The following is a 21,461-nucleotide window of genomic DNA, read 5'->3' as shown; positions in this document are numbered from 1 at the left end:
CCTGGGTCCCTCCTGAACTCCTGGGTCCCCTCCCGAACTCCTGGGTCCCCCGGATGCCTGGATCCCTTTGTGGGGGTGGGGAGCACTTGGGGGTGAGGGGCACCCGAACGCCTGGGTCCTCTTTTGAGGGCACTTGGATGCCTGGGTCTATTTTGAGGGGGTGGGGAACAGCCGGACGCCTGGGTCCTCTTTGCAGTGGGGGGGGGGTGCCCGGACTCCTGGGTCCCTCTTGGGGTGGGGGGCACCTGAGGGTGGTTGACACCCGGATGCCTGGGTCCTCTTTTGGAGGGCGGCCGGACACCTGGGTCCTTTGGAGAGTGGGGGGACACCCGGACGCCTGGGTCCCTCCCGAACGCCTGGGTCCCCTGAAGTCCCCCCTCCCCCCCCGCAGAAGGAGCCGCCCCCGGAGCCGTTGCCATGGAAACACCAAATAAACTCCTGCCCAGCAGCGCGTGTCCGTGTCTGTGTCACCCGCGGGTCACGCGTGTCCCCAACCCCCCCGAACTCCTGGGTCCCTTCCCGAACTCCTGGGTCCCTCCCGAACTCCTGGGTCCCCCCCCGAACTCCTGGGTCCCCCCCCGAACTCCTGGGTCCCCCCCTGAACTCCTGGGTCCCTCCCTGAACTCCTGGGTCCCCTCCCGAACTCCTGGGTCCCTCCCGAACTCCTGGGTCCCCCCCCGAACTCCTGGGTCCCTCCCGAACTCCTGGGTCCCCCCCCGAACTCCTGGGTCCCTCCCGAACTCCTGGGTCCCCTCCCGAACTCCTGGGTCCTTCCCGAACTCCTGGGTCCCTCCCGAACTCCTGGGTCCCGCCCCGAACTCCTGGGTCCCTCCCGAACTCCTGGGTCCCTCCCGAACTCCTGGGTCCCGCCCCGAACTCCTGGGTCCCCTCCCGAACTCCTGGGTCCCTCCCGAACTCCTGGGTCCCCCCCCGAACTCCTGGGTCCCCCCCCGAACTCCTGGGTCCCTCCCGAACTCTTGGGTCCCCTCCCGAATTCCTGGGTCCCCCCCCAAACTCCTGGGTCCCTCCCCGAACTCCTGGGTCCCCTATTTGGATCCTCACCCGGACGCCTGGGTCCCCCCCTGGACGCTTGGGTCCCCTCGCTCTCAGCCAATCAGGGACGTCTCTCTACCCCTCCCTCACCACACCCAGAGAGGGGACCCAGGCGTCCGGGTGTCCCCGGGGTGACCCCGCGCGGTGGCGGGAAAAAGGCGACAATGGGACCCTTGTGGGGTGACAGGCGGGGTCAGGGGACCCAGGAGTTCGGGAGGGGACCCAGGAGTTCGGGAGGGACCCAGGAGTTCGGGAGGGACCCAGGAGTTCGGGAGGGGACCCAGGAATTCGGGAGGGGACCCAGGAGTTCGGGAGGGACCCAGGAGTTCGGGAGGGACCCAGGAGTTCGGGAAGGGACCCAGGAGTTCGGGAGGGACCCAGGAGTTCGGGAAGGGACCCAGGAGTTCGGGAGAGGACCCAGGAGTTCGGGAGGGGGTGGGTGTGGCCCCTGGCAGCTGTGACTCCGCCCACCCCCATGTGGCCCCGCCCCCCGCTCAGGTGTGTTGTCCCCCCCTCCCCCACCCCCCACCTTCCTGTTCTGCCCGTTGCTGCCGGGGGAAGGTGAGTGGGGACCCCCGGACGCCTGGGTCCCCCCCTGAAGTCCTGGGTCCCCTCCCGAACTCCTGGGTCCCCCCCTGAACTCCTGGGTCCCCTCCCGACCTCCTGGGTCCCCTCCCGAACTCCTGGGTTCTTCCTGCACTCCTGGGTCCCTCCCAAACTCCTGGGTCCCCCCCCCCGAACTCCTGGGTCCCTCCTTTCAAGTGCAGGAGCCTTGAACTGAGTAGGGGGGACCCAGGAGTTCGGGGGGACCCAGGCGTCCGAGACCCCCCACGTTCCCTTACATGGGACCCAGGCGTCCGGCTGCCCAGTTCCCTCCCAGCAACGCCCCAGTCAGGAATCTGGTGTGACTCAGCCTCCCCCTCCCCCCCCACCCCCGAACTCCTGGGTCCCCTCCCGAACTCCTGGGTCCCCTCCCGAACTCCTGGGTCCCTCCCTGAATTCCTAGGTCCGCCCCCCCCGAACTCCTGGGTCCCTCCCTGAATTCCTAGGTCCGCCCCCCCCGAACTCCTGGGTCCCCTCCCGAACTCCTGGGTCCCTCCCTGAATTCCTAGGTCCCCCCCCGCCCCGAACTCCTGGGTCCCCCCCCGAACTCCTGGGTCCCCCCCCGAACTCCTGGGTCCCTCCCTGAATTCCTAGGTCCCCCCGCCCCGAACTCCTGGGTCCCCTCCCGAACTCCTGGGTCCCTCCCTGAATTCCTAGGTCCGCCCCCCCCGAACTCCTGGGTCCCCTCCCGAACTCCTGGGTCCCTCCCTGAATTCCTAGGTCAGCCCCCCCCGAACTCCTGGGTCCCCTCCCGAACTCCTGGGTCCCTCCCTGAATTCCTAGGTCAGCCCCCCCCCGAACTCCTGGGTTCCCCCCCCGAACTCCTGGGTCCCTCCCTGAATTCCTAGGTCCGCCCCCCCCGAACTCCTGGGTCCTCTCCCGAACTCCTGGGTCCCTCCCTGAATTCCTAGGTCAGCCCCCCCCGAACTCCTGGGTCCCCTCCCGAACTCCTGGGTCCCTCCCTGAATTCCTAGGTCAGCCCCCCCCCGAACTCCTGGGTCCCCCCCCCGAACTCCTGGGTCCCCTCCCTGAATTCCTGGGTCCCCTCCCTGAATTCCTGGGTCCCTCCCGGATGCCTGGGTCCCTCCCGGATGCCTGGGTCCTCAAATGTTCCTCACTCCCCGCCAGGGGTCAAAGGTCCCACGATGGCTGGGGGCGCCCTGGGGGTCCTGGTGCTGCTGGCAGGTACTGGGAGGGACTGGGAGGGACTGGGAGGGAACTGAGGGGGAACTGGGGGAACTGGGGGGAACTGGGAGGGGAATGGGAGGGACTGGGGGGGAACTGGGGGGAACTGGGAGGGAACTGGGGGGAACTGGGATAGACTGGGAGGGGAATGGGAGAGACTGGGAGGGACTGGGGGGGAACTGGGGGGAACTGGGAGGGAACTGGGGGGAACTGGGATAGACTGGGAGGGGAATGGGAGGGACTGGGGGGGAACTGGGGGGAACTGGGAGGGAACTGGTGGGGAACTGGGAGGGACTGGGAGGGAACTGAGGGGGAACTGGGGGGAACTGGGAGGGAACTGAGGGGGAACTGGTGGGGAACTGGGAGGGACTGGGAGGGAACTGGGGGGAACTGGGAGCACTGGGCCATCTGGTCCCCGACTGTTTTTCTTCTCCCTACCCAGTTCTGTCCCCAGTGAGAGGGGACCCCCCAACTGGTGAGTGACTGGGATGAACTGGGAGAAACTGGGAGTGGGCAGAGGCCAGACTGGGAGGGGGGAGGAGCCAAACTGGGCCATACTGGGAGGGGGAGGGTCATACTGGGAGGGGACCCAGGCGTCCGGGAGGGACCCAGGCATCCGGGTCCCTTCTGACCCCTCCCCCTTTCTCTCCCAGTTGCCACCAGTAACTTCCAGTATGGTGAGTGGGGGAGGGGATAGCGGGGGTATCCCCAAGGGGGTGTCCCCAATGGGGGGTGACAGGGGTGTCCCCAATAGGGGGTGACAGGGGTGTCCCCAAGGCGGGGTGACAAGGGTGTCCCCAATGGGGTGTCCCCAATGGGGTGGTCACAGGGCTGTCCCCAATGGGGGGTGACAGGGGTGTCCCCAATAGGGGGTCACAGGGGCATCCCCAATGGGAGGTGACAGGGATGTCCCCAATGGGATGTCCCCAATGGGGGCTGACAGGGGTGTCCCCAAGAGGGGGTGACAGGGGTGTCCCCAATGGGGTGGTCACAGGGATGTCCCCAAGGGGGTGTCCCTAATGCGGGGGTCACAGTGGTGTGTCCCCATTGGGGGGTGACAGGGGTGTCCCCAATAGGGGGTCACAGGGGTGTCCCCAATGGGGTGGTCACAGGGATGTCCCCAAGGCGGGGTGTCCCCAATAGGGGGTGACAGGGGTGTCCCCAATGGGATGTCCCCAATGGGGGGTGACAGGGGTGTCCCCAATGGGGTGGTCACAAGGATGTCCCCAAGGGGGGGTGTCCCCAATAGGGAGTGACAGGGGTGTCCCCAATGGGATGTCCCCAATGGGGGGTGACAGGGGTGTCCCCACTGGGTGTCCCCATGTCCCCAGACTGGCAGCGCCTCCGTGTGGCCGGGCTGGCCGTCGCCGCCGTCCTGTGTGTCACCGGTGTCATCGTCCTGATCAGTGAGTGTCACCCAGGCCCTTGGCCACCCCCGGGGTCACCTGGGGTCACCCGGGGTCACCCGCGAATGTCACCGTGTGTCCCCTCCCCAGGTGGGAAGTGCAAGTGCCGGAGGAAACGGAGGTGACACAATGGGGACAGGGGGACATACGGACAGGGGGACAGGGGGACATGGGGACAGGGGGACAGGGGGATATGGGGACAGGGGGATATGGGGACAGGGGGACAGGGGGACAGGGGGACAGGGGGATATGGGGACAGGGGGATATGGGGACAGGGGGACATGGGGATATGGGGACAGGGGGACAGGGGGACAGGGGGATATGGGGACGTGGGGACAGGGGGACGTGGGGACAGGGGGACATGGGGACGGGGGGACATGGGGACAGGGGGACATGGGGACAGGGGGACATGGGGACAGGGGGACAGGGGGATATGGGGACGTGGGGACAGGGGGACGTGGGGACAGGGGGACATGGGGACAGGGGGGCATCATGGTGTCACCCCCTGTCTCCTCCTCCCCGGCAGCCACCACCGTCCCCGTCCTGAGATGTCCAACCTCATCACGCCCGGTGAGTCCCCTCCCCCTCCTCGGGGGGACCCAGGAGTTCGGGGGGACCCAGGAGTTTGGGGAGGGACCCAGGAGTTCGGGGGGACCCAGGTGTCCGGGCGCCCCCTGACCCCCCGTTTCTCCCCAGGAGCCGCCAGCTCATGCTGATTCGTCCCCAAGTGTCCCCAGGTTGGGGAGGGGACGCCCCGGTGACACTCGGCGCTGGGGGAGGAGCGGGTTTATTTTGGGGCGAAACCCCCTGAAAAAAAAGGCGAAAATGGGGGGAAAAGGATTAAAAAAATGCTTAAAAAAAGGTGAATTTGGTTATTTTGGTGGGACCGTCCCCTGAGGTGGCACCAGGGGGACAAGGGGACAATGGGGACATGGGGTCGCGGTGGTCTTGGGGACACCACGAGGTCCCTCAGGTGACCAGGTCCATGGTGACATCGCGGTCGGTGTCCCCATGGTGGCTGATGTCTCCGCGGTGACCACGTCCATGGGGAGGTGACACTTGAGGTCCCCAAGTCCTTGAGGTGACCGAGTCCATGAGGAGGTGACACTTGATGTCCCCAAGTCCCTCAGGTCCCCAGTTCCATGGGGAGGTGACACTTGATGTCCCCAAGTTCTTCAGCCACGCAGCTCCATGGTGACGCTGCGGCTGGTGTCCCCAAGTCATAGTCAATGTCCCCATCATGGTCAATGTCCCCTCAGGCCCCGAGCTCCATGGTGACACCGTGGTTGGTGTCCCCAAGTCTTTGAGGTGCCCGGGTTGATGGTGACACCACGGTTGGTGCCTCCATGTCCCTCAGGTCCATGGTGACACCGTGGTCTTTGTCCCCATCATGGTCAATGTCCCCATCATGGTCAATGTCCCCATGTCCCCAAGGTGCCCAAGTCTTTGGTGAGGTGACACTTGATGTCCCCGAGTCCTTGAGGTGATCAGGTTGATGGTGACGTCATGGTTGGTGTCTCTATGTCCCTTAGGTCCCCAGTTCCATGGGGAGGTGGCACTTGTGGTCCCCAAGTCCCTCAGGTGACCAGGTTGGTGGTGACATCACGGTTGGTGTGCCCATGTCCCTCAGGTGACCGAGTCCATGGGGAGGTGACACTTGATGTCCCCAAGTCCTTCAAGCCCCCAGCTCCATGGTGACACCACAGGGGATGTTCCTGTGTCCTTGGGGTGACCAAGTCCATGGTGAACGCCACAGTCAATGTCCCCATGGTGGCTGACGTCCCTCATGCCCCCAGGTCCATGGTGACATGGTGGTTCGTGTCCCCAAGTCTTTGAGGTGCCCGGGTCGATGGTGACATCACGGTCAATGTTCCCATCATGGTCAATGTCCCCATGTCCCCCAGGTGCCCAAGTCTTTGGTGAGGTGACACTTGATGTTCCCAAGTTCTTCAGATGACCTAGTCCACGGTGACACCATGGTTAATGTCCCCAGGTCCCCTCAGGCCCCCAGGTCCACAGTGACATCATGGTCAATGTCCCCAATGTGGTCAATGTCCCCACATCCCCAGGTCCATGGTGACACTGTGGTTGATGTCCCCATGTCCCCAGGTCCATGGCGACACCGTGGTTGATGTCCCCACATGCCCAGCTCCACGGTGACACCGCGGCCCATGTCCCCAGGTCCCCTCAGGCCCCCAGGTCCACGGTGACACTGTGGTCAATGTCCCCATCATGGTCAAAGTCCCCATGTCCCCTCAGGCCCCCAGGTCCACAGTGACACCGTGGTTGACGTCCCCATGTCCCCAGCTCCATGGTGACACCATGGCCGATGTCCCCATGTCCCCTCAGGCCCCCAGGTCCACGGTGACGTGCCGGTAGATCTGGGTGGCCCCCCTGAAGCTGGCGGCCACCAGGAAGTGCCGGTGGCCCACGGTGACGGGGACGAAGGCGCGGGGGGTGGGCAGCAGCAGCTCCTGTGCGGCCTCCAGGGGGCCCCGCTCGCCCAGGCGGAACAGCCGGGTGGGGGCGAAGTCGTTGCCCAGGACCACGTAGCGCTGATTGGCCAACGTCAGCGGCTGGAAGACCATGGAGCCGCGCGCCGGGACCTGCTGCACCTCGCGGAACATGGAGCCCTCCCAGCGCATCACCTGCCAAAGGGCAGCGTGGGAAGTGGGGGTGAGTTGGGTTGGGTTGGGTTGGGTAAGTTGGGTGGTGGCATCTTGAGGGGGTTGGGTTGAGTTGGGTGGGGTTGAATTGGGTTGGGGTGGGTGGTGGCATCTTGGGGGATTGGGTTGGGTTGTGTTGAGTTGGGTGGTGGCATCATGAGCCGTTGAGTTGGGTTGGGTTGGGTTGAGTTGGGTTGAGTTTGGTTGGGTTGGGTGGTGGCATCTTGGGGGGCTGGGTTAAGTTGGGTGGGGTTGGGTTGGATGGTGGCATCTTGGGAGGGTTGGGTTGAGTTGGGTTGAGTTGGATTGGGTTGAGTTGGGTTGGGTTGAGTTGGGTGGTGGCATCTTAGGAGAGTTGGGTTGAGTTGGGTCGCATTGAGTTGGGTTGAGTTGGATGGTGGCATCTTGGGAGGGTTGGGTTGGGTTGAGTTGGGTGGTGGCATCTTGAGGGGGGTGGGTTGAGTTGGGTCGGGTTAGGTGGTGGCATCATGGGGGGGTTGGGTTGAGTTGGGTTGGGTTGAGTTAGGTCGTGGCATCTTAGAAGAGTTGGGCTGAGTTGGGTTGAGTGGTGGCATCTTGGGGAGGGTTGGGTTGAGTTGGGTTGAGTTGGATGGTGGCATCTTGAGGGGGTTGGGTTGAGTTGGGTTGAGTGGTGGCATCTTAGGAGAGTTGGGCCGAGTTGAGTTGGGTGGTGGCATCTTGGGGGGGGTTAGTTTGAGTTGGGTTGAGTTGGGTTGAGTGGTGACATCTTGGGGGGGTTGGGTTGCGTTCAGTTAGGTGGTGGCATCTTGGCGGGGGTTGGGTTGAGTTGGGTGGTGGCATCTTGGGGGGGGTTAGTTTGAGTTGGGTTGAGTTGGGTTGAGTTGGTTTGGGTTGAGTGGTGACATCTTGAGGGGGTTGGGTTGAGTTGAGTTGGGTGGTGGCATCTTGGGGGGGTTGGGTTGAGTTGGGTTGAGTGGTGGCATCTTGGGGGGGCGTTGGGTTGAGTTGGGGTGCATTGAGTTGGGTGGTGGCATCTTAGGAGAGTTGGGTTGAGTTGGGTTGAGCTGGGTTGAGTTGGGTTGGGTTGAGTGGTGGCATCTTGAGGGGGTTGGGTTGAGTTGAGTTGGGTGGTGGCATCTTGGGGGGGGTTGGGTTGAGTTGGGGTGCATTGAGTTGGGTGGTGGCGTCTTAGGAGAGTTGGCTTGAGTTGGGTTGGGTTGAGTTGGGTTGAGTTGGGTTGAGTTGGGTTGGGTTGAGTGGTGGCATCTTGGGGGGGGTTGGGTTGAGTTGGGTTGAGTCGGGTTGAGTGGTGGCATCTTGGCGAGGCTTGGTTTGAGTTGGGTTGGGTTGAGTTATGGTGACCCCCCATAATTACACCCCCCCTCTCACAAGACCCCCCCTCACCTTGGCGTCCCCCAAGAACCTGGTGAGGCACAAGAAGACGTGTCCCCTCAGCCGGAAGTGCTTGGCCGCGTAGACGTCGGGCACGTGGGGGATGTCGGTGTGGGGCGCGAAGCTCCCCCCGCTCCACCGGTACACCAGGGGGCGCCTCCCCCCGCTGCAAACCACCATGGCGGGACGTCCCCCCAGCTCCAGGAACTCCAGGTGGGTGTCGCGGTGCCACGGCCGCAGCGCCTGGTGGGGGTAGAACCCGCGGCCCCCCCAGCGGAACACGGTGCTGGTGCCGCCCTTGGAGCTGTCGGCCACCCCCAGGTACCAGTGTCCCCCCAGGCGGGCGCTGGCCACCGCGTGGGGCCGCCGCAGGCGACCCGTCCCCAGGGTCTGCAGGAGGACGAAGGGGCTGCCGGGACCCCCCGCCCGGCGCCAGACGGAGGAGCCGCCCGCCAGTTGGGCCACCACCAGGAGGAAGGTGCCACCCAGCTGGAGGGGGTGACAGGCCACCGGGGACGAGCCTGCGGGGACAGGGACGAGGGGGTGGGTGGGATGTTGGGGGGGTGGGACGACCCTGTGGGGGCATTGGGGTGGTGGGACCATCCTAGAGGGACATTGGGCTGGTGGGACAACCCTATGGGGACGTTGGGGTGGTGGGACCATCCTATGGGGACATTGGGGTGGTGGGACCATCCTATGGGGACGTTGGGCTGGTGGGACAACCCTATGGGGACATTGGGGTGGTGGGACCATCCTATGGGGACATTGGGGTGGTGGGACCATCCTAGAGGGACACTGGGCTGGTGGGACAACCCTATGGGGACATTGGGCTGGTGGGACCATCCTAGAGGGACGTTGGGGTGGTGGGACAACCCTATGGGGACATTGGGGTGGTGGGACCATCCTAGAGGGACGTTGGGGTGGTGGGACCATCCTAGAGGGACGTTGGGGTGCTGGGACAACCCTATGGGGATATTGGGGTGGTGGGACCATCCTAGAGGGACATTGGGCTGGTGGGACCATCCTATGGGGACGTTGGGCTGGTGGGACAACCCTATGGGGACATTGGGGTGGTGGGACCATCCTAGAGGGACATTGGGGTGGTGGGACCATCCTATGGGGACGTTGGGCTGGTGGGACAACCCTATGGGGACGTTGGGGTGGTGGGACCATCCTATGGGGACATTGGGGTGGTGGGGCCATCCTAGAGGGACATTGGGGTGGTGGGACAACCCTATGGGGACATTGGGGTGGTGGGACCATCCTAGAGGGACATTGGGCTGGTGGGACAACCCTGTGGGGACATTGGGGTGGTGGGACAACCCTATGGGGACGTTGGGGTGGTGGGACCATCCTAGAGGGAGATTGGGCTGGTGGGACAACCCTATGGGGACATTGGGCTGGTGGGACCATCCTAGAGGGACATTGGGGTGGTGGGACAACCCTATGGGGACATTGGGGTGGTGGGACCATCCTAGAGGGACATTGGGGTGGTGGGACCATCCTATGGGGACGTTGGGCTGGTGGGACAACCGTATGGGGACGTTGGGGTGGTGGGACCATCCTAGAGGGACATTGGGGTGGTGGGACAACCCTATGGGGATGTTGGGCTGGTGGGACCATCCTAGAGGGACGTTGGGGTGGTGGGACAACCCTATGGGGACATTGGGGTGGTGGGACAACCCTATGGGGACACTGGGGTGGTGGGACCATCCTAGAGGGATGTTGGGGTGGTGGGACCATCCTAGAGGGACGTTGGGCTGGTGGGACAACCCTATGGGGACATTGGGGTGGTGGGACCATCCTAGAGGGACATTGGGGTGGTGGGACAACCCTATGGGGACATTGGGGTGGTGGGACCATTCTAGAGGGACACTGGGCTGGTGGGACAACCCTATGGGGACCTTGGGGTGGTGGGACCATCCTAGAGGGACATTGGGCTGGTGGGACAACCCTGTGGGGACGTTGGGGTGGTGGGACCATCCTATGGGGACATTGGGGTGGTGGGACCATCCTAGAGGGACATTGGGCTGGTGGGACAACCCTATGGGGACATTGGGCTGGTGGGACCATCCTAGAGGGACAATGGGGTGGTGGGACAACCCTATGGGGACATTGGGCTGGTGGGACCATCCTAGAGGGACGTTGGGGTGGTGAGACCATCCTAGAGGGACATTGGGGTGCTGGGACAACCCTATGGGGATATTGGGGTGGTGGGACCATCCTAGAGGGACATTGGGCTGGTGGGACAACCCTATGGGGATATTGGGGTGGTGGGACCATCCTAGGGGGACATTGGGCTGGTGGGACAACCCTATGGGGACATTGGGATGGTGGGACAACCCTACAGGATATTGAGGTGACAGGGACAACTCAGTGGGGACATTATGGTGAGTTTATGGCTCCACCAAGACATTTTGCGGTTCCTCAGCCCATTTTTGGACACTCTTGACCATTTTTGAGGTCCCTCAAGATCTTTTTGGGGTCCCTCAAGGTATTTCTGGGCTCCATATTGACAGTTTTGGGGTCCCTCAAGATCTTTTTGGGGTCCCTTATGGCATTTCTGGGGTCCTACCATGAGTCTTGGGCTCCACCAAGGTCTTTTTGAGGTTCCTCAGGCCAAATTTTGAGGTTCCTCAGCCCATTTTTGGCCCATCCTTGCCCATTTTTGGGGTCTCTCAAGATCTTTTTGGGGTCCCTCAAGCCATTTCTGGGCTCCATATTGACAGTTTTGGGGTCCCTCAAGAACTTTTTGGGGTCCCTCAGGATCTTTTTGGGGTCCCTCAAGCCGTTTCTGGGCTCCATATTGACATTTTTGGGGTCCCTCAAGATCTTTTTGGGGTCCCTCAAGCCATTTCTGGGCTCCATATTGACATTTTTGGGCTCCCTCAAGAACTTTTTGGGGTCCCTCAAGATCTTTTTGGGATCCCTCAAGCCATTTCTGGGCTCCATATTGACATTTTTGAGGTCCCTCAAGAACTTTTTGGGGTCCCTCAAGATCTTTTTGGGGTCCCTCAAGCCGTTTCTGGGCTCCATATTGACATTTTTGGGGTCCCTCAAGAACTTTTTGGGGTCCCTCAAGATCTTTTTGGGGTCCGTCAAGCCGTTTCTGGGCTCCATATTGACAGTTTTGGGGTCCCTCAAGAACTTTTTGGGGTCCTTCAAGATCTTTTTGGGGTCCCTCAAGCCATTTCTGGGCTCCATATTGACATTTTTGGGCTCCCTCAAGATCTTTTTGGGGTCCCTCAAGATCTTTTTGGGGTCCCTTATGGCATTTCTGGGGTCCTACCATGAGTCTTGGGCTCCACCAAGGTCTTTTTGAGGTTCCTCAGGCCAAATTTTGAGGTTCCTCAGCCCATTTTTGGCCCATCCTTGCCCATTTTGGGGGTCTCTCAAGATCTTTTTGGGGTCCCTCAAGCCATTTCTGGGCTCCATATTGACATTTTTGGGGTCCCTCAAGAACTTTTTGGGGTCCCTCAAGATCTTTTTGGGGTCCGTCAAGCCGTTTCTGGGCTCCATATTGACAGTTTTGGGGTCCCTCAAGAACTTTTTGGGGTCCTTCAAGATCTTTTTGGGGTCCCTTATGGCATTTCTGGGGTCCTGTCATGAGTCTTGGGCTCCACCGAGGTCTTTTTGAGGTTCCTCAGGCCAAATTTTGAGGTTCCTCAGCCCATTTCTGACGTTCCTCGGCCCATTTTGGGGGCCGCTCGCCCCCATTTTTGGGGGCCCTGGAGGTAGTTCTGGGGTGCCCTGATCCCGGGGGGGGTTTCCGGGGGTTCTGGACTCACTGTTGACCACGGTGGGGGCGCGGAACCGTCCGCCCAACTGGTCCCATTCGAGGAGGGCGCAGGCGCCGGCGAAGGGCTGGGCCAGGGCCACGCCCACCTGCCCCCCCTGCCCAAAGGGCTCGGCGGCCAATGAGGAGAAGGGAAGGGACTGGAAGGGGCGGAGCTCTGAGGGGGGGACACGCCCGTTGTTAGGAACCCAACACCCACCCCAGGACGCCTGGGTCCTCGATAACATCCACCCCCCCCGCCACTCAACAATGCACAGGCTGGTTGGGGAGAGGGGACCCAGGAGTTCGGGAGGGACCCAGGAGTTCGGGAGGGGACCCAGGAGTTCTGGGGGACCCAGGAGTTCGGGAGGGGACCCAGGAGTTCTGGGGAGACCCAGGAGTTCAGGGAGGCACCCAGGAGTTCTGGGGGACCCAGGAGCTCAGGAGGAACCCAGGAGTTCAGGAGGGACCCAGGAGTTGGGGAGGGGACCCAGGAGTTCGGGAGGGGACCCAGGAGTCCAGGAGGGACCCAGGAGTTCTGGGGGACCCAGGAGTTCAGGAGGGGACCCAGGCGTTCGGGAGGGGACCCAGGCGTTCGGGAGGGGACCCAGGAGTTCTGGGGGACCCAGGCGTTCGGGAGGGGACCCAGGAGTTCTGGGGGACCCAGGACTTCGGGACGGGACCAAAGAGTTCTGGGAGGGGACCCAGGAGTTCTGGGGGACCCAGGAGTTCTGGGAGGGACCCAGGAGTTCGGGAGGGACCCAGGAGTTCTGGGAGGGACCCAGGAGTTCGGGGGGGACCCAGGAGTTCTGGGAGGGACCCAGGAGTTTGGGAGGGACCCAGGAGTCCAGGAGGGACCCAGGAGTTCTGGGGGACCCAGGAGTTCAGGAGGGGACCCAGGCGTTCGGGAGGGGACCCAGGAGTTCTGGGGGGGACCCAGGAGTTCGGGAGGGGACCCAGGAGTTCGGGAGGGGACCCAGGCGTCCGGGCGTACCCGAGGCCATGCACTGGAAGTCGCGGGGCTGCAGCTGGGCCAATGGGGTGCCCTGATGCTGGGGGGGTCCCCGGCAGCGTCCGGCCTCGCTGGGGGGAGGGGCGGCCCCGCCCAACCACGTGACCAACCAGCGCAGGCGACAGTCGCACACGAAGGGGTTTCCCCGCAGGTCCCTGTGACAGCGAGACCCCGTGTCCCCATGTCCCCATGATCCCAATGTCCCCATGTCCCCATGTCCCCCTGTCCCCCTGTCCCCATGTCCCCCTGTCCCCCTGTCCCCATGTCCCCATGTCCCCATGTCCCCCTGTCCCCATGTCCCCCTGTCCCCATATCCCCATGTCCCCCTGTCCCCCTGTCCCCCTGTCCCCCTGTCCCCATGTCCCCCTGTCCCCATGTCCCTATGTCCCCCTGTCCCCCTGTCCCCCTGTCCCCCTGTCCCCATGTCCCCATGTCCCCCTGTCCCCATGTCCCTATGTCCCCCTGTCCCCCTGTCCCCATGTCCCCCTGTCCCCATGATCCCAATGTCCCCGTGTCCCCATGTCCCCCTGTCCCCATATCCCCATATCCCCCTGTCCCCATGTCCCCATGTCCCCATGTCCCATGTCCCCCTGTCCCCATGTCCCCCTGTCCCCATGTCCCCATGTCCCCCTGTCCCCCTGTCCCCATGTCCCTATGTCCCCCTGTCCCCCTGTCCCCATGTCCCCCTGTCCCCATGATCCCAATGTCCCCGTGTCCCCATGTCCCCCTGTCCCCATATCCCCATATCCCCCTGTCCCCATGTCCCCATGTCCCCATGTCCCATGTCCCCCTGTCCCCATGTCCCCATATCCCCCTCTCCCCATGTCCCCCTGTCCCCATATCCCCATGTCCCCCTGTCCCACTGTCCCCATATCCCAATGTCCCCATGTCCCCATGTCCCCATATCCTCATGTCCCCCCATGTCCCCATGTCCCCGTGATGTCCCCATGTCACCCACAGCTGTGTCAGTGTCTCCAGCCCCTGGAACAGCCCCCGGGGCAGCGTCTCCAGGCGGTTATTGGCCAAACTCCTGGGGGGACATTGGGGACAATGGGGACACCGTGGGGACACCGTGGGGACACGGGGAGACATGGGGACAGGGGGACATGGGGGGACATGGGGACAGGGGGACATGGAGGGATATGGGGGACAATATAGGGGGACAAGGAACCCAGGATGTGTGTCCCCATGTCCCCCCCCAAGTCCCCATTGTCCCCATTGTCCCCATGTCCTCCAGGGTGTCCCCAGGTTGTCCCCCCGATCCCTTGTCCCCGTGTCCCCATGGTCCCCCATTGTCCCTGGGGTGTCCCCCATGTCCCCCCTGTCCTCATGTCCCCAGGGTGTCCCCAAAATGTCCCCCTGTCCCCATATCCCTCTGTCCCCATGTCCCCCTGTCCTCATGTCCCCCTGTCCCCCGTCCCCATGTCCCCCTGTCCCCATATCCCTATGTCCCCCTGTCCCCAGGTGTCCCCATGTCCCCATATCCCCCTGTCCCCCTGTCCCCATGTCCCCCTGTCCCCATATCCCCCTGTCCCCATGTCCCCATGTCCCCCTGTCCCCATATCCCCCTGTCCCCATGTCCCCCTGTCCCCATGTCCCCCGTCCCCATGTCCCCATGTCCCCCTGTCCCCATGTCCCCCTGTCCCCCTGTCCCCATGTCCCTCTGTCCCCATGTCCCCATACCCCCCTGTCCCCATGTCCCCATGTCCCCCTGTCCCCATGTCCCCCTGTCCCCCATCCCCATGTCCCCCTGTCCCCCTGTCCCCATGTCCCTCTGTCCCCATGTCCCCATACCCCCCTGTCCCCATGTCCCCATGTCCCCATGTCCCCCATCCCCATGTCCCCCTGTCCCCATGTCCCCCTGTCCCCCATCCCCCTGTCCCCCTGTCCCCATGTCCCTCTGTCCCCCTGTCCCCAGGGTGTCCCCGTTGTCCCTGTTGTCACCCACAGGTGCCTCAGCCCCCTCAGTCCCCTCAGTGCCGAGGGGACGATGGACCCGACGTCATTGTCCTCGAGGAACCTGCAATGGAGGCACCAGTACAGACCAGTATGGACCAGTACAGACCAGTACGGACCAGTACAGACCAATACAGGCTGGTACAGACCAGTATGGACCATTACAGACCAGTATGGAGGAGTATACACCAGTACAGTCAGGTATGGACCAGCACAGACTGGCACAAACCAGTACAGACCATTATGGACCAGTATGTACCAGTACAGACCATTTTGGACCAGTAAACAGCGATGTCCCCTCCACCCAGTGCCTCCCAGTACAGACCAGTGTCCCCCCAGTACACACCAGTGCCACCCACTACATCCCAGTCACTCCCAGTATCCCCAGTACAGACCAGTGTCCCCACCCAGTACATCCCAGTACCCCCCAGTGCCTCCCAGTGTCCCCAGTACAGACCAGCGTCCCCACCCAGTACATCACAGTACCCCCCAGTGACCCTCCCAGTACATCCCAGTACATCCCGGTGTCCCTCCCAGTGCCTCCCAGTACATCCCAGTGTCTCTCCCAGTGCCTCCCAGTGTCCCCAGTACATCCCAGTGTCCTTCCCAGTCCCCCCCAATCCCGTCCTGTGGCCCTCCCAGTGCCTCCCAGTACATCCCAGTGCCTCCCAGTGTCCCCAGTACATCCCAGTGTCCTTCCCAGTCCCCCCCAATCCCATCCTGTGGCCCTCCCAGTGCCTTCCAGTACATCCCAGTGCCTCCCAGTGTCCCCAGTACAGACCAGCGTCCCCACCCAGTACATCACAGTACCCCCCAGTGTCCCTCCCAGTACATCCCAGTACATCCCGGTGTCCCTCCCAGTGCCTCCCAGTACATCCCAGTGTCCCTCCCAGTGCCTCCCAGTGTCCCCAGTACATCCCAGTGTCCCCACCCAGTCCCCCCCAATCCCATCCTGTGGCCCTCCCAGTGCCACCCAGTACATCCCAGTGCCTCCCAGTGTCCCCAGTACAGACCAGTGTCCCCATTACAGACCAGTGTCCCCACCCAGTACGTCCCAGTATCCCCAGTGTCCCTCCCAGTACATCCCAGTGTCCTTCCCAGTCCCCCCAGTCCCATCCTGTGGCCCTCCCAGTTCCACCCAGTACATCCCAGTGCCTCCCAGTACATCCCAGTGCCTCCCATTACATTCCAGTGCCTCCCAGTGTCCCCAGTACAGACCAGCGTCCCCACCCAGCACATCCCAGTACCCCCCAGTGTCCCCCCCAGTACATCCCAGTGTCCTTCCCAGTCCCCCCAGTCCCATCCTGTGGCCCTCCCAGTGCCTCCCAGTACATCCCAGTACATCCCAGTGCCTCCCATTAATTTCCAGTGCCTCCCAGTGTCCCCAGTACAGACCAGTGTCCCCACCCAGTACATCCCAGTACACCCCAGTACATCCCAGTGTCCTTCCCAGTCCCCCCAGTCCCATCCTGTGGCCCTCCCAGTGCCACCCAGTACATCCCAGTGCCTCCCATTACATTCCAGTGCCTCCCAGTGTCCCCAATACAGACCAGTGTCCCCACCCAGTACATCCCAGTACCCCCCCAGTACATCCCAGTGTCCTTCCCAGTCCCCCCAGTCCCATCCTGTGGCCCTCCCAGTGCCACCCAGTACATCCCAGTGCCTCCCATTACATTCCAGTGCCTCCCAGTGTCCCCAGTACAGACCAGTGTCCCCACCCAGTACATCCCAGTACCCCCCAGTGTCCCTCCCATTACATCCCAGTACATCCCAGTTCCCTCCCAGTGCCACTCACAGATACTCCAGTAGCACCAGTCCAGCAAAGGCCCCGTCCCCAATCGTCCCCAAGCGCCCACCGGTGATCAGCCTGGGGGGGACAATGGGGGGACACTGGGGGGACAATGGGGACAACCCATGGCCACCCCTGGGGACACATTGGGGCCATTTGGGGACAGTTGGTGACATTTAGGGCCATTTGGGGTCATTGGGGACATTTGGGGCCATTGGGGACATTGGGACCATTTGGGGTCATTGGGGACATTTGGGACATTGGGGACACTGGGGACATTTGTGACATTGGGGACACATTGGGGACATTGGGGACATTGGGACCGTTTGGGGCCATTGGGGACACTGGGGACATTTGGGACATTTGTGACATTGGGGACATTGGGACCGTTTGGGGACATTGGGACCATTTGGGGTCATTGGGGACATTGGGGACACTGGGGACACTTGTGACATTGGGGACATTGGGGACACATTGGGGACATTGGGGACATTGGGGACATTGGGACCGTTTGGGGCCATTGGGGACATTTGGGACATTTGGGACACTGGGGACATTGGGGCCATTTGGGGACATTGGGACCATTTGGGGTCATTGGGGACATTTGGGACACTGGGGACATTTGGGGCCATTGGGGACACTGGGGACATTGGGACCATTTGGGGACATTTGGGACATTTGTGACATTGGGGACATTGGGACCGTTTGGGGACATTGGGACCATTTGGGGTCATTGGGGACATTGGGGACACTGGGGACACTTGTGACATTGGGGACATTAGGGACACATTGGGGACATTGGGGACATTGGGGACATTGGGACCGTTTGGGGCCATTGGGGACACTGGGGACATTTGGGACATTGGGGCCATTGGGGCCATTTGGGGACATTGGGACCATTTGGGGTCATTGGGGACATTTGGGACATTTGGGACACTGGGGACATTTGGGACATTGGGGACATTGGGGACACATTGGGAACATTGGGGTCATTGGGGCCATTGGGGACATTTGGGACATTTGGGACATTGGGGCCATTTGGGACATTGGGGACATTTGGGACATTTGTGACATTGGGGACACATTGGGGACAATGGGGCCATTGGGGACATTTGGGCCATTGGGGCCATTTAGGGACATTGGGGACATTGGGGACATTTGTGACATTGGGGATATTGGGGCCATTTGGGGACATTGAGACCATTTGGGGTCATTGGGGACATTGGGGCCATTGGGGACATTGGGGACATTTGGGGACATTTGTGACACTGGGGACATTGGGGACACATTGGGGACATTGGGGCCATTGGGGTCATTGGGGCCATTGGGGCCATTGGGAACATTTGGGACATGGGGGCCATTTGGGGACATTGGGGCCATTTGGGGTCATTTGGGACATTTGGGACATTGGGGACACTGGGGACATTTGTGACATTGGTGACATTGGGGACACATTAGGGCCATTGGGGCCATTGGGGACATTGGGGACATTTGGGACATTGGGGCCATTTGTGACATTGGGGACAGTGGGGACACATTGGGGACATTTGGCCCTTAGAGGCTATTTTGGGGACATTTGGGGACATTTGGGGACAATCTCACAGCAGCTGCAGGTCGGGGGTGTCAGCGAAGGCGCCTTCGGAGAGAACTGGGACCCGCCAGCCAATCAGAGACCTGCGGGGTGAACTGGGGTGAACTGGGAGGAACTGGGAGGGACTGGGAGGGAACTGGGGGGGAACTGGGATGAACTGGGAGGGAACTGGGAGGGAACTGGGAGGGACTGGGAGGAACTAGGAGGAACTGGGAGGGACTGGGATGAACTGGGAGGGAACTGGGAGGGACTGGGATGAATTGGGAGGGACTGGGATGAACTGGGAGGAGACTGGGAGGAACTGGGATGAACTGGGAGGAACTGGGAGGAACTGGGAGGAACTGGGGACAAACTAGGGACAAACTGGGAGAAACTGGAGGGAAACTGGGGTGAACTGGGGACAAACTGGGACAAACTGGGACAAACCAGCCCCAAACTGGGCGGAACTGGGGACAAACTGGGAGAAACTGGGACAAACTGGGGACAAACTGGGGACAAACTGGGAGAAACTGGGACAAACTGGGGACAAACTGGGACAAACTGAGACAAAACTGGGAGAAACTGGGGACAAACTGGGAGAAACTGGGAGAAACTGGGGACAAACTGGGAGAAACTGGGACAAACCAGCCCCGAACTGGGCGGAACTGGGGACAAACTGGGAGAAACTGGAGGGAAACTGGGGTGAACTGGGGACAAACTGGGACAAACTGGGGCCAAACTGGGAGAAACTGGGAGAAACTGGGACAAACTGGGACAAACCAGCCCCAAACTGGGCGGAACTGGGGACAAACTGGTAGAAACTGGGGTGAACTGGGGACAAACTGGGACAAACTGGGGACAAACTGGGAGAAACTGGGACAAACCAGCCCCAAACTGGGCGGAACTGGGGACAAACTGGGAGAAACTGGGACAAACTGGGACAAACTGAGACAAACTGGGAGAAACTGGGGACAAACTGGGAGAAACTGGGAGAAACTGGGGACAAACTGGGAGAAACTGGGACAAACCAGCCCCGAACTGGGCGGAACTGGGGACAAACTGGGAGAAACTGGAGGGAAACTGGGGTGAACTGGGGACAAACTGGGAGAAACTGGGGCCAGACTGGGAGAAACTGGGAGAAACTGGGACAAACTGGGACAAACCAGCCCCAAACTGGGCGGAACTGGGGACAAACTGGTAGAAACTGGGGTGAACTGGGGACAAACTGGGACAAACTGGGGACAAACTGGGAGAAACTGGGACAAACCAGCCCCAAACTGGGCGGAACTGGGGACAAACTGGGAGAAACTGGGACAAACTGGGACAAACTGAGACAAACTGGGAGAAACTGGGGACAAACTGGGAGAAACTGGGAGAAACTGGGGACAAACTGGGAGAAACTGGGACAAACCAGCCCCTAACTGGGCGGAACTGGGGACAAACTGGGAGAAACTGGAGGGAAACTGGGGTGAACTGGGGACAAACTGGGAGAAACTGGGGCCAGACTGGGAGAAACTGGGAGAAACTGGGACAAACTGGGACAAACCAGCCCCGAACTGGGCGGAACTGGGGACAAACTGGTAGAAACTGGGGTGAACTGGGGACAAACTGCGGACAAACTGGGAGAAACTGGGACAAACTGGGGACAAACTGGGGACAAACTGGGAGAAACTGGGCGGAACTGGGGACAAACTGGTAGAAACCGGGGTGAACTGGGGACAAACTGGGACAAACCGGGGCCAAACTGGGAGAAACTGGGAGAAACTGGGACAAACTGGGACAAACCAGCCCCAAACTGGGCGGAACTGGGGACAAACTGGTAGAAACTGGGGTGAACTGGGGACAAACTGGGACAAACTGAGACAAACTGGGAGAAACTGGGGACAAACTGGGAGAAACTGGGAGAAACTGGGGACAAACTGGGAGAAACTGGGACAAACCAGCCCCGAACTGGGCGGAACTGGGGACAAACTGGGAGAAACTGGAGGGAAACTGGGGTGAACTGGGGACAAACTGGGACAAACTGGGGCCAAACTGGGAGAAACTGGGACAAACTGGGACAAACTGGGACAAACCAGCCCCAAACTGGGCGGAACTGGGGACAAACTGGTAGAAACTGGGGTGAACTGGGGACAAACTGGGACAAACTGGGGCCAAACTGGGAGAAACTGGGAGAAACTGGAGGGAAACTGGAGTGAACTGGGGACAAACTGGGACAAACTGGGGCCAAACTGGGAGAAACTGGGACAAACCAGCCCCAAACTGGGCGGAACTGGGGACAAACTGGGACAAACTGAGACAAACTGGGAGAAACTGGGGACAAACTGGGACAAACTGGGACAAACTGGGAGAAACTGGGGACAAACTGGGACAAACTGGGACAAACCAGCCCCGAACTGGGCGGAACTGGGGACAAACTGGTAGAAACCGGGGTGAACTGGGGACAAACTGGGACAAACTGGGGCCAAACTGGGAGAAACTGGGACAAACTGGGACAAACTGGGACAAACCAGCCCCGAACTGGGTTCACCTGGGCACCAAAAGTCCAAACCCCGCCCCCTCCCTTAGCCCCGCCCCCAACCCAGCGCGGGGGGGCGTGGCTTCCCGGGTGACGTCATCACGCCCACGCGGGGGGGGGGGGGCGTGGCCATGGGGGCGGGTTGGGGGAGTTTTTAAGGGGGTTGGGGGGGGGGGTCCCCAAAGCGGGGGGGGGGGGAGGGGGGGGGGGTCACGGGGGGGGTGACGTCACTCACAGCGTAGCCAATCGCGGGGGGAGCCCGCGGGGAAGGGCGGGTCCTCCCCCCCAGCAGAGGGCGCTGTCGCCGTCGCATTCGCAGCCCGGGGAACATCCGGGGAACCCGCGGGGGGGGGCGGAGGCCACGCCCCCTCCCCAGGCCACGCCCCCAAGCAGCACCAGCAGCACCAGCCCCATCGAGCCCCCCCCCCCCCCAAAATGAACCCAAAACCCCCCGAAATTTGAGCCCCCACCAAATTTCAACCCCTAAAATTACCCGCAAAAATCGCCCCAAAATTTGAGCCCCCACCAAATTTCGACCCCAAAATTTTCTGCAA

The 21,461-nt window shown here is 61.7% G+C and overlaps 2 protein-coding genes across 3 annotated transcripts; one reads left to right on the top strand and one right to left on the bottom strand.

Moving 5' to 3' along the window:
• The first annotated feature begins 1,217 nt into the window (after positions 1–1,217).
• Positions 1,218–5,102, top strand: LOC136000654 (uncharacterized). Its single transcript, XM_065654585.1, has 11 exons — positions 1,218–1,233; positions 1,552–1,614; positions 2,251–2,439; positions 2,505–2,630; positions 2,785–2,841; positions 3,284–3,316; positions 3,495–3,518; positions 4,173–4,247; positions 4,338–4,368; positions 4,774–4,817; positions 4,944–5,102. The coding sequence occupies exons 1-11, from the start codon at positions 1,218–1,220 to the stop codon at positions 4,961–4,963; spliced, it is 678 nt and encodes a 225-aa protein (XP_065510657.1). The 3' UTR covers positions 4,964–5,102.
• LOC136000736 (leucine-rich repeat LGI family member 4-like) lies at positions 5,025–21,321 on the bottom strand. Of its 2 annotated transcripts, XM_065654688.1 has the most exons (9): positions 21,143–21,321; positions 18,422–18,493; positions 16,826–16,897; positions 15,023–15,094; positions 14,033–14,104; positions 13,057–13,229; positions 12,076–12,240; positions 8,300–8,808; positions 5,025–6,895 (listed from the first exon to the last, which is right to left on the bottom strand). In XM_065654688.1, exons 1-9 carry the CDS (start codon positions 21,319–21,321, stop codon positions 6,593–6,595), a joined length of 1,617 nt encoding a protein of 538 aa, XP_065510760.1. In that variant the 3' UTR covers positions 5,025–6,592. The 2 variants fall into 2 exon arrangements, with proteins under 2 accessions (XP_065510760.1, XP_065510762.1); XM_065654690.1 differs by lacking the exon at positions 14,033–14,104.
• Between the last annotated feature and the right edge of the window lie 140 nt (positions 21,322–21,461).

The sequence above is a fragment of the Caloenas nicobarica genome, chromosome 34, assembly GCF_036013445.1.
Source record: "Caloenas nicobarica isolate bCalNic1 chromosome 34, bCalNic1.hap1, whole genome shotgun sequence".
Lineage (NCBI taxonomy): Eukaryota > Metazoa > Chordata > Aves > Columbiformes > Columbidae > Caloenas > Caloenas nicobarica.
Note: the sequence above shows the minus strand (reverse complement) of the source record. Positions and strands in the feature narration are given on the sequence as shown.